The sequence below is a fragment of the Pyxicephalus adspersus genome, chromosome 6 (genome assembly GCF_032062135.1).
Source record: "Pyxicephalus adspersus chromosome 6, UCB_Pads_2.0, whole genome shotgun sequence".
Lineage (NCBI taxonomy): Eukaryota > Metazoa > Chordata > Amphibia > Anura > Pyxicephalidae > Pyxicephalus > Pyxicephalus adspersus.
Window position 1 is genome coordinate 44,943,562 of NC_092863.1, and position 12,131 is coordinate 44,955,692.

Genomic DNA, 12,131 nt, shown 5'->3' on the forward strand with positions numbered 1-12,131 from the left:
CAGGGTCCTCTCCTCCTGTATCACTGTCTGTATTAGTCTGTCATTTGCAACCCCTATTTAATGTACAGCACTGCGTAATATGTTGGCGCTATATAAATCCTGTTAATTAATAATAATAATATTTTGTGTCTCTGGCTCTGCAGAAAGAAGCAATATTTTAATGTAGGTTGAAAAAAGGTCTACAAAACTGGAGTAACAGGCAGTAAGGATTAAATATCTATGTAAATGCTAAACATAAATTCTCTTACATGTTCCCTTATGTTCTGTTAAATAAACCATTAAAAGCATTTTTTTATAATTGTTTCATGAGCGGAAAAAAAACTGAAATCCAGCCATGTCGTGTGTACTCTGTTGCCAGTCTTATGGCACAGTTTATCACCCCTGCCCAGTCTAGCTCTGTGGATTATAGTACACTTCTTCACATAACATGGAAATTAGGAAAGGGGGGCCTTCCTGTCCTAACAATGATGTTCTTCCAGAGTACAAGTAAGCATTGCCACCCTAAAACAAGAAATGTTTTACTGACAGCATCACCAGGTGAAAATAAAGAAAACATAACATGAAAGAAAAACTAATGCATCCACTAGCTATAGGGACTAGTAAACTGCAGTACACAACATTTTTATTTTTGGGTTTAGATATACTTGAAGCCATACCACACATTGTATTTCACACCAGAACACTGAAGAATTTGTCTACTGCTGTAAGTACCTTTTACAAGAATAGATCCTTCTAATTTGTACCAGCAGACTGGTGCAGACTCAAGATTCTAAAAATCCAGAAGCCATATGACATATGAAACTATATGACAAAGATGCAAACCTTGGTAACACATAGGACTTTTTAACTTGGTAAGTATGAAATATGAAATTTTATCATGTCATAAGGTCAATTACATTATGTCGAGTCAGGGCCCTCAGCATCTATATAATAAAAAAAAATCTAAAAGGTGTAAGAACAGATCTGAACAATCAAACTTGTTTTTACACTTTTCCTGTTAAATAGATTATCTGATCACAAGGTAATATACTATAGTTCCTTCAGAAACTTTAATTAATAATAGCACGCATTGTCAACCTTTAAACCTAATTAACCAGGGCCCAAACTGATTAAAGTGGAATCTTTATACACCTTTAAAAAATTACTTCACCACTAATAAAAAATTACTTTAAAACCACTTGTGGTATCTCTAAAATCTATATATATATATATATATATATATATATATATATATATATAGGGATTATTTTATATTAGATTATCTATTACCTAAAGATTCAAACTATAAATGAACATTTAGCATCACAGACATCTTCATTCATCCCTCCCCCCTTTTTCTGAGCTCAAGTAGTCATAGATCTACCCCCATGGGTTTTCTTTATGTCAGTTTGAGTTCAAAGTACTCTTATACTGAGCACCAAGTGGGGTGAAATAAGTTAATGTTTATAATTATAAACTTAGTTATTAACCAAATGGCCAGATAAAAAGACAAAGTGATGTATTGGATTGGAATTTCAGGAATTGGAATGTCATCAGGGTTTGGGGCACATTTCTGCTATTCAATACTGGTTTAAGCTTTCTTGGGGCTGTGGGGGGCTTTAATGTTTTTATAACCTGCAAGACTTCCAGAACCTTCAAAGGCTTCAGTGGTTTTATAATTTGAAGACTTAATTTGTTTAGATGAGAGGGATAGATTTGTAAAAAAAAATCATTCTCTACTGAAACTGAAATTTATGTGTCTCAAAATAAAGTTCTGAACTAAACTTGTTGCAATCTTAAGGTTATGTACACAGTGAGATGATGCTCACCCGATACGAAGTTACGAACCATCGGGCTTGTCTCGGGCGAGAATCTGACATGTGTATAGTGACCGTCATTGTGGACCGCAATGGAATTCAAGAGAGAAGAGCACAGCAGGGTGTCGCTCACTTGTTCTACCCCTCCCTTCTCCATAGAACTGTGTGCACAGCACTCATTGTTCATCTGTACCTCTTTTTGTCACTGAAAAAAATCTAGAAAGATTGTTTCCAGGGACAATTATTGAATGTGTATACACTGCCTAGCTCATTTGTAAATAACTCTGGCAAACCACATCATTCCTAAGTATTGTGATAGTTGTGAAAATCTTTTTAGCAGCCAATTTCCTTGTCTGGGTATTTTTTACCTAAACTAGTTAGGAATCTATAACTAGCTCAGAATAAAATTTCCATGAAAAATAGTGTCATGTTCAGCGTGTTTCTGTGAATACTTTTTTCAATAAGTACAATAGAAATGCAAATACCATGTTCTATGTACAATAGAAGAGATAAGGAGAATAGGACCAGGTCCAAAACATTAAAATCACTGACAACATTAAAACAACTTACAAATAAAGTTATTGAGGTGGGATATGTAAGGCAGCAAGTGGTCATTCCTTGAAGGTTACTTGTTGGAAGCAGGAAGTATAAAGATCTGAGCAATTTTAACAAGGGCCAATGCTTGATGGGTCTTGTAGTGTATTTCTAATATTCAATAGTTAGTACCTATCAAATGTGGTCAAAGGAAGGACCAGTGATGGGGTCACTGGCACCTGACACCCACTGATGCGTGTGAGGGAGGCAATCCCAACTGATTTGTATTTACAGAAGAATTACTGTAGTACAAATTGCTAAAAAAAAATATAAACTGCATGCTGCTTGGAAAAATAAATCAGGGCTGATAAGAAAAGTGAGCCGAGTGTTAAAGAGATAAACTTATTGATAACCTTCTCTGTCCAGTCACTAGTGTAGGAAGAGAAAAATCAGTCTTTTTGCCTAATAGGCCTTTGTAAGGTGGCAGCGCTGTGAAGATCTCAGGAATTGGTATAAGGGATTCTAAAAAAATTAGCAGGTAAAAAAGTTCCTGAATATGTATTTAATCCGTGTATTGTATAGTTGTTTTTTCTGCTACGTATGCTTCGAAAAACCTAACCAAAGTACACAGGGCATATTTAGCATCCCTGTCCCTCCTACAAAGCCACCTTAAGCCCCCCACACAAAAAGTTCATTGTTTTATATAAAATATTTTCACACTAAAAATGAACCAAATTTAGCATTTTAAAATAAATATCCCATTTTTTAGATTAGAGTTCTTTTGGGTAAACCAAACTGTGGCTTTACATACCTTAGCCTTAAGGGGTGTGACATGCCATTGAGCTCTAAAATGCAAGACACTGCAGTAAGCAAATTTTGAATTTTGCTGGGAAGGTTTGCACATATCTCTTCTGGTCAACAAGATTGCATACACTTGCAAATAGACACACAGATTCTTCTAGACACACACATCGACATTTATAGACACACAATCTCATACAAATAACCCTGTCAACTAATCCAGCATTGAACTGGAAGAGGGTCAATTGAAATGCATGTTTCCATTGACATTCTACTCATAATAATTACAAAAACTTTATGATCATTACATTGATTTTGTTGTGTTTATCATAGATAAATATAAAGTTAGGAGACTTATTAATGTGATAAGAAAACATCTGACGCACTTTATTCTCATATAATCACCTACCGAGATTATTAGGACTGCTGTAAAAAGTGAGTCACAATTTAGCAGGTTATATAATATGAGCTTATCATGAGCCAACAGTGAAAACAAGCTACAAAAGAAGGGGTTACATAGTGACCAACCCAAAAAGCTACAAATTATAAAAACAGCTTAACTATACTAAATATACTGTACAACAAAATGAAGGTAACACTCAATTAACACAATATAAAACAAAATAAGGAGACATAAGTGATTGTGAATCAATTTCACCTTTGGTGCAAATGAAAGCAACAATGGGGGTACAAAAGGAGCATCTCAAAGCCAAACACCAGAAAGTGAATTGTTTTCCTACAGACAGTTTCCCTCTCATTCTCATTTATTTAATGTGTCCTTGCGGTTACTGGTACGGTACAGTAGCATAAGGCAGTAAGTGCAGCCGATTGCACATGGCGTCCAGATTCTCCAGGATGGCACATGCAAGAAAGTTTGCTGTGTCTCCAAGCACATTTTTAAAATGTGAAGGTCACAAGCTTTTGCACAAGAAGAACTGGACAGGGTCATAGAAGGCAACAACACAGCACAAGGACGGGTATTTGTATCTTTGTGTGAGGAACAACAGAAGGAGCACAACCAGAGACCAGCCAAATGACCTTTAGTGAGAATGTTTTGAGCATACTGTCAGAAAAAAAACATGGGGCCAACATCCTGTAGTGGGATCTGTGCTCACAGCCCAGCAACATGCAGCTTAAAAGACTTTTTCCAAGGAACACCATAATTTAACATGTTCATCATTGGCAACCCATTTTTTCAAAAGATAAGAGCAGATTCACTCTGAACATGTAACAGAAGTAAAATACCTTCTTGGCAGTGGGCCAGAGATGGTGGGGTGGGGATAAATCTTTGGAGGATTTAACAGACTTCCAAATGCTAGCTAATGATATCTTAACTGCTTTTAGGTACCAGGATGCAATCCACAGACACATTGTCAGACTTTATGCTGGTGCAGTGGAGCCATTGGTTTATCAGTATCATTGTACCTGATTCTGTCAAGTAATGCCACAGACTACCAGGAGCTCACAGAAGCCCTGATCCAGGTTTGGGAGGAGATCCCCCAGGGTCCCATCTGCTGTCTCATCGGAAGAATGCTTAGACTTTGTGAGTGCATATGGGGGCCATACAAACTACTGAGCCATATTGTGCCATATTGGTTGTGATAGCATTTACATGTTTGATCATTCTGTAATTTCTTTTTTTGCCTTCATTTTCAGTGTGATTTTGATTTCAGCACTTTGATTTCAGTACGTAACGGTTTTGGTTTCCAATGACCGTTCCTATGTCATTTTGGTCTCAATGAATTACACAATGTATATTAATAAAGATTTTCAACATGAATGTGTATTTTGAAGATTTTGAACTTTGAGCAGAGTATATGTATATGTATATGTATACATTGACATTATATGTCAATGTTTTATTGAAAGTGGCGTTTCCCTTTAAAAAAACAAAACTCTATCAAACAAATAATCAAAATGACATCTAAAATGATTAATAATCGTTACAATGAATTAATCTCAAGTAAAGTGAGGAAAAATGATAATCTGAAATAGAGCAGCAATGTACCATAATCCTATTGGCAATATATACAAATTTAAGTTCTTTAATATAAATCTATGATTTTATTTTTCTTTAAACCAAAAATGTTTGCATTTTTGCCTCTTTGCAGTCACATTTTATCTAAATGTATGTGCTCCAACAGTTTACTACCTGTGCATTTGTTTTTTTTTCCCTGAAAACATATTATACAAGTTATAATGCAGAAAAACATTTGAAGACTGGGGCAGAACTTATTTAATGTAATGGTTTGGAAACATTAATACATTTTACATGTGTTTTTTGTGTAATATGTTGGCCCTATATAAATCCTATTTATTATTATTATTATTATTATTAATAATATTATTTTTATTATTAATAATAATCACAATCATAAAAAACTGATGAAATGCATATATAAGAGATATTTCACCTGCCAAAGGATTTGGAACCAGTTCTGAGATTTACACAGCTTTGACCCACTGCATTACCTTGTCTGACAAAGGGAAAAAACACATTATTCTTTGCTGCAGGTCTGTACCACCTACAGGTGTATACCTCCTCACAGTCTGTAATTTGTTCATCTTTTTTTATTTTGCTCTGTTTTCTTATCAGAGTGTTCCTTGCACTGCAGCAATAAATAATTGGCTCCGTGTGCTGCTTCTCCCCCTGCCTAATCAATCTGTACACAGACTGCCAGAGACTGATACCTGAATAATTCCATTAATTAATTAATACATAATTAATACAGTGCTGAATTTTTTACATTTATATCCGTCTGTAATTCGGCTTCAACCATGTGTGGTTGGTATTGTGTTTGTCCATTAATGGATACTGTTTTATTATGTACATTAGCTGGAACTGTTGGGGCTGTATTTATAAATACTTGGTCTATTAGTTCCGCTGTTGGATTGTTCACCATCCGAATCCCCGTGCAGTTCTCTCTTCAATGCACATTAAAACTAAGGCTGCATACACAAGCTCAATAATTGTCGTTGGAAGATCTTTCACGATCCTTTCCAAAGACAAAAGATTGAAAGATACATGAACGAGTGCTGTACATACAGCGCTATTCTGCTCTATGAAGAGGGGAGGGGGAAGAACGAGCAAGCGGCACCCCACTGTGCTCTCTACCCTTCACTTGTATTGTAGTCGTTCATGAATTCGCCTGGACAGATCCATGAATGATGTCGGACGAAGCGCTGTACACGTCAGATTCTCATCCGATACTAGCCCTGAGGCAATGATTGGATGAGAATCATCTGACGTGTGTACCTAGGTTCATTCTTCCACCTTGTGGCCAAAACACATAGCAAATATAAAAGGAAATGCTATCTCTTCTAACTAAAGAGATGTCAGAATATTAGTCATATTGACAGAAGAATAATTGAAAAAAGAATCCTTAGAGATGAGCACTATTTATTCCATTTAATTTTTTTTGGTCAGAATAACCCTCATTGTAGATGTTTTTTTTTTTTTTTTTTGTTTAGAGTATAGTAGATATATAGTAAAGTATAAAACTATAGAACTATAAGAAATCATAAATTATTTTGTGTGTACATTTTCATACATGACATACAAACAAAGGTATGATGATAGCTACTAATTTATAATCAGCTGCATAACTAAGCATGTCCCTATAAATAGCCACATGTTACTCTACATTTTTTAATTTTAGTGGCTGTATCTAATGCAGACATAAGGCTATTGGGATGAATTTAAAAATACAAAATAACACTGTATTGTCTCTTCTCAAGTATGGAGGGGTTTCCGTATCCTACATCCTAATTGTTAGCAGCCTTTGGGCTTTCCCTGTGAACTATAGCTCAGTGGGGTCCCAGTTAGAATATGATATTTCACATCCCTAGATTTTACCACATTGTTTAACACACTGTTGGAGACATCAAGTCCTCTTAACTTGGTGTCCTTACTTTAGAAACCTGAAAACTATCACCCATAAGCTCTAGTATACTTAAATGTGTTTAATACAATCTCAGATTCACCAAATACTTGGTCTACTATATGTGATTGCACAGACCTTTTATCAATTGTGTTGAACCTTCAGTACTAAAAAAATTGGATGTCTGAATCATTTTTAAATTTTTCATTAAAGCTTTGTATAGAGTAAGAATTTTATGCAAAGCTTATTATGGAAAATTATCGTAGTGCACAGTAAACTGCATTGTGGTGCAAATATTACCGGACAGCAATATAGTGAAAACAGGTTCTTAATGCATGTAATTTAATGGCAGGTTGCAATAAAAATAAACTTACAACAAAGATAAACCTGAAGTTTGTTAACTCTATTACACTTTAAGATTTAGTGTTCATTGAATATGATGATGAAGGTCAGTGAATTGGCCACAGTAATAATACACTTGGCTCAGGGTCTCCACTGTATGACTTTCACTGCTATAGAAGCTGCTCTTCTCACTGCTTCACTGGAGTCCATCAGACATTCCTGGATTTTATTTACATCTGGTAGGAGAATCTTACGACCTTCAGGGGTTTCAGACAGGGTTGTTAATGCCTTGAGACAATTCAGTTGAACCTTGCTGTGGCTATCTTTTACTAGAGCCAGCAGTTTTGGAATGGCTCCAGAACGAAGAGCAGCATATTTACCTACAGAAAATATTAGTCATGAGAGCATGCTGTGAAAATATGGAAAGTTATCAAACCACCATAAAACAGATGCCTTACCTTGAGTAGTAATAGTAGTGAACATCAAAGCCCCAGCAGCACTGGCTCTGACCTCAGCATCCCCATCTTCCAGGAGCTGTACAAATATTGGAACTACCTCTGCTTTGCACACACTTTCCTTTCCTTCTAATGGTACACTGTCAAGGAATCAACCACAAAAAAAATTAGTTGATACCATTTTGAAAATGTATTTATATAATAAAAGCCCTTTTTTTATTGATATATCAGAATGTTTGTCTTTTTTGTCTTCATTTCATCTTCATTGATCAAAATTATTGCATAGTCTATGGATACCATAGGATATATCTTAATATTGTGCAGTACATTTGTAAAGTTGTTCATTCAGGGACTTTACAAGTAATAATAATGCTCTATATACCCTATAAAATGGGTAGTCAGTGGTTGGGTTATTTTATATATATATATATATATATATATATATATATATATATAAATCAGGGTTCTCCCCAGGCACTTTTAGCTGGGCGCACCACCCGGCAATTTTCAGCACCCACCTGGCTGTTTTTGGGTGGTTACCAAAGAGTTTGTTCACAATACAGGGGCTGCCACCCACCAAAAATTTCTTCCCACCCGGCCTAAAAAAATTTCTGGGTTGAGCACTATATATATATATATATATATATATATATATATATACAAGATACATGATTGCAAATAAAAACTATAAATGCTGAGTCTCATAGAGGTTGAAAAAAGGGCTTTGCTGGGGGAATACAATTCCAATTAAATCCCTCCAGGCTTATAGCGTAATGGTTACATGATGTTTTCCTACTGGACCATAAAGATTGGTTTAGTCAAGAGACTTTTCATGTTAACATTATTTACCAGAAGATACATGCTAAGTATCTGTTGTAATCAGATGCAAACGTAGGCCCAGAAGTCCGATCTCCAGTAACAAAGTGAAACTAATGGATAGAGGCACAGGGAAGGGTTTGCTTTGTTGTTTCGCTGTTATTGTTATTTTCAAAAAGATAGTCCAAGCCTTTATACTTTATTGATGGGAACAGTTCCATTCTTTACACTTCTAACAAAAGTGACATTGGGCCTGATTTATTAAAGCTCTTCAAGGCTGAGGAGGATACACTTTGATCAGTGAACCTGTGTGATCTAGAAAACCTGGAATGGATCTGGTTTGGGAATGAAAATATTTGGTAAAAAAATAACAAATGACTTTTAAGAAATCCATTTCAGGTTTGCTGTATCACCCAGGTTCACTGATAAAAGTGTATATTCTCCAGCCTTGGAGAGCTTTAATAAATCAGGCCCAATGTTAGAACTATAGTTTGACTTGAACCAGGACTCTCAGAACAACTGATGCATTTATAATGTAATTTGTATGCACATAAAAGTGAAATATTAGGTAAAAATGGCATTGGCATTTACAGTAGATGTGAAACAATGACACTCGTTACCTTACACATATCATGGTAGTATATTTCACTTTAACACCTATCGACGCAGTTTTATTTATTCCATTAGGCAATAAAGCAAAAAATGTAATTTAAATCAATATTATTATTATGACTACAAAGGTTGGGAAAAAGGTCAAGCTTCAAAGCTTCTACTTCCTGTTAGAAAAGTAATTATTAGGCAATTATTTGATAAGCAGAAGTAGCTAATTAGTTACAATGTAACTTTTATGGCAAGTAGGTTGCTCTGGGCTAATGTACAATAGTGTTACTGTAAACATCCAACATCTGTTATATCTAGCACAGCTTTTCCCCACCTTTTTACCTGAAAGGAACCCTTGTAATAATATTTAGGTACCATGGAACCCCTGCTAAAACTAATATATCTACAGCTTAGTACATAACCTAAATCAGTAAACTGTATATATATTAATTAATAAATTAAGAATAATTAAATTAAGAATGTGGCATAGTTATGACATAATAGAAGGTGAATATTTTTATGTCCAATTCCTTTATAGATTAACATACTTTTCAATAAAAAAAACATATAAATAATGGAAAAGAAATGCAGGCTGACTTAGATTTATTTTAAGGTAGTTGAGAAATGTCCCCTTATATTTGTGATCAATAACAAAATGGAGCTCTTACATTAGTGGGAAGTGGAGCAATGACCACTGACATGATAAATCAGAAGTTTTTCCTTTTATTTAGGTTCAATGAGTGGTAGAATGCCCCTTACATTGGTAAAAAGTTCAGGTAAAACGTTCACAGGTGTCGTTCTTCTGGTGACACTAAATGACATTGGCTCTGGAACTTGAGGAAACCATAGGGTGGAGGTCAACCGTTCAGTCACTGCTTAAGAACCCCTAACACAGGCATGTCCAAAGTCCGGCTCAGGGGCAAATGTTCAAAGTTCCACCGGCCCGCAGCCTCTGTCATTAAATCAATATTATGCGGCCGGCCAGCACCATTGACCACAGTATAAAATACACGCGTACAAAAAAAGCTATTTTATATTTCATTAGAGTTGATCAACCGCCTTGCAATTATCAGGCCGCTACTCGGCGGGCATAATCAGCAGGATGGGAGTCCCAATGTGTGCACAGGGAATCATGGGATGACCACAGCTCTGAGTTTGGGAACTGAAATTGATATTTGCATTATGAAGTGCTCTGAGTTACAAGGCTCTTAGGGTGGACTGAAGGACTGCAATACAGTACATTCACGAGGCCCCTGCTGATTATTGAAGTCAGTACAGGTTTACCCTAAACTATTACATATTTTTCTCCTTTTGTTCTGGTTTGTGCCCAGGTACAATCATTTCTCAGTTTATATCTCCAATAGTGCCATGGGTAGTAAGCCTGAGAAGAAATCATCTGGATGTTTCAGCTGTGCTGCACCATCTAGTGGCCAAATTTAGGTAAGGTGTGAAAATAAATTTTCTCAAAGCTATATACAGTGTTTCCCCCGAAAATAAGACAGTGTCTTATATTAATTTTTTCTACAAGAAATGCCCTAGGGCTTATTTTCAGGTAGGGCTTATATTTTGAGAAGAAAAACAAACCGCATTTATTCTTTGACAAAAAAATTAACATTTACTTCAAATGTTATCACATTCTGGAACATCAAGGGGGAACCCCCCCCTCACCAATCAGTCCTGCACCACCGTGATCACTGTATCGGTGGTGCTCTGGAAGAGAGATGGGACAGCCTTATCCGCGCTGTCCTCCCTTTTCTCCCCCCACCACAATCATTTGTGCAGCACCGTATTACCGGTAACGGAGGAGAGATGTGACAGGCTCAGTCTGCCCTCCCTTCACATCTCTCACTACAATCATCAGCTCTGCACCTGGAGAAGTGATGGGTTGTGTGAGCCTGGAATACCGGTACGTAATGTAGTGATGTTGTGACAGTCCTGCACTAGTGTGACAGTCTGTGATGTCCTTTACTTCCTCCCCCACCACTATGTACAGTATGTGCTGAAGATATTCTAAGGTATTAAGCTAGGGCTTACTTTAGGGGTAGGGCTTATATTTCGAGCTTGCTCGAAAACAGCCAAAAATCCTGCTAGGGCTTACTTTCGGGGGGTGTCTTATTTTCGGGGAAACACGGTAATAAGCATATTTTACAACCCTGACAATAAAATACATAATAGGATCTGAGGAATAATGAGTAGAAACAAAAGTGAATTGCTCAGGTGGCAGTGTGAATTTAAAATCAGCAGTTTGTTAATGGCTTAAGAAAATATATTAGGTTAAATTTAGGACTGGATTTCCCTAAAAAGAGGTAGAAATAGTAGAACTACATGGCTATTGTTTAAATAGAGGAATTGAAATGGAACTAGTTCTTACCTGGATTTTTGCAAACTGCACCTGAAAATACCTATTCCATAGTTTTTCTTTAAAGCATGGTAATAACTTATATACTGTACCTTAGAACTTATATTGCACATAAAGCTGTGAATAAGTTGCCTATGAATATTTTGTCTTTCCCTGGTTCTGAATGTTGATCTTAAGTTATACTATAAAAGATGTATAGAATCTTTGAATAAAATCACAACAATGTACTTTGTGTAAATTTGTGCAAAGAAAAAATTGCCAACCTATTATAAAATTAAAAATGGGTTTAGGCTATATCTATCAACAGCATTTGTTGTTCTCCGTCTGTTCTCTTTTTGAGTTCCCCATGGCATTGCTCTCTGCCAGTTATCATGAAAGGGGCTGTTCAAGGACAGTCTGGTTGATGGTGGACATGCTGCCAAACAATCAGCCTTCCACAATATGACATGCCATGGTTTCATCACAAGAGGTAGAGAAAGCAAGCCATGCTTAACTGCAATAAAACGTTGTTCAAATTGCGATCAAGAATGCAGAGAAATAATCAATG

The 12,131-nt window shown here is 36.1% G+C and overlaps 1 protein-coding gene across 1 annotated transcript in view; it reads right to left on the minus strand.

The window, feature by feature from the left end:
- Positions 1-7,337: 7,337 nt before the first annotated feature.
- The window catches only part of RSPH14 (radial spoke head 14 homolog), a 94,847-nt gene continuing 90,053 nt past the window's right edge, over positions 7,338-12,131 (minus strand). Inside the window, exons 6-7 of the mRNA XM_072415567.1 lie at positions 7,813-7,949; positions 7,338-7,734 (exon numbers count right to left, since the gene is read on the minus strand). Coding sequence (XP_072271668.1) covers positions 7,496-7,734; positions 7,813-7,949 — 376 coding nt within the window. The 3' untranslated portion in view covers positions 7,338-7,495. The remainder of the gene's footprint in view (positions 7,735-7,812; positions 7,950-12,131) is intronic.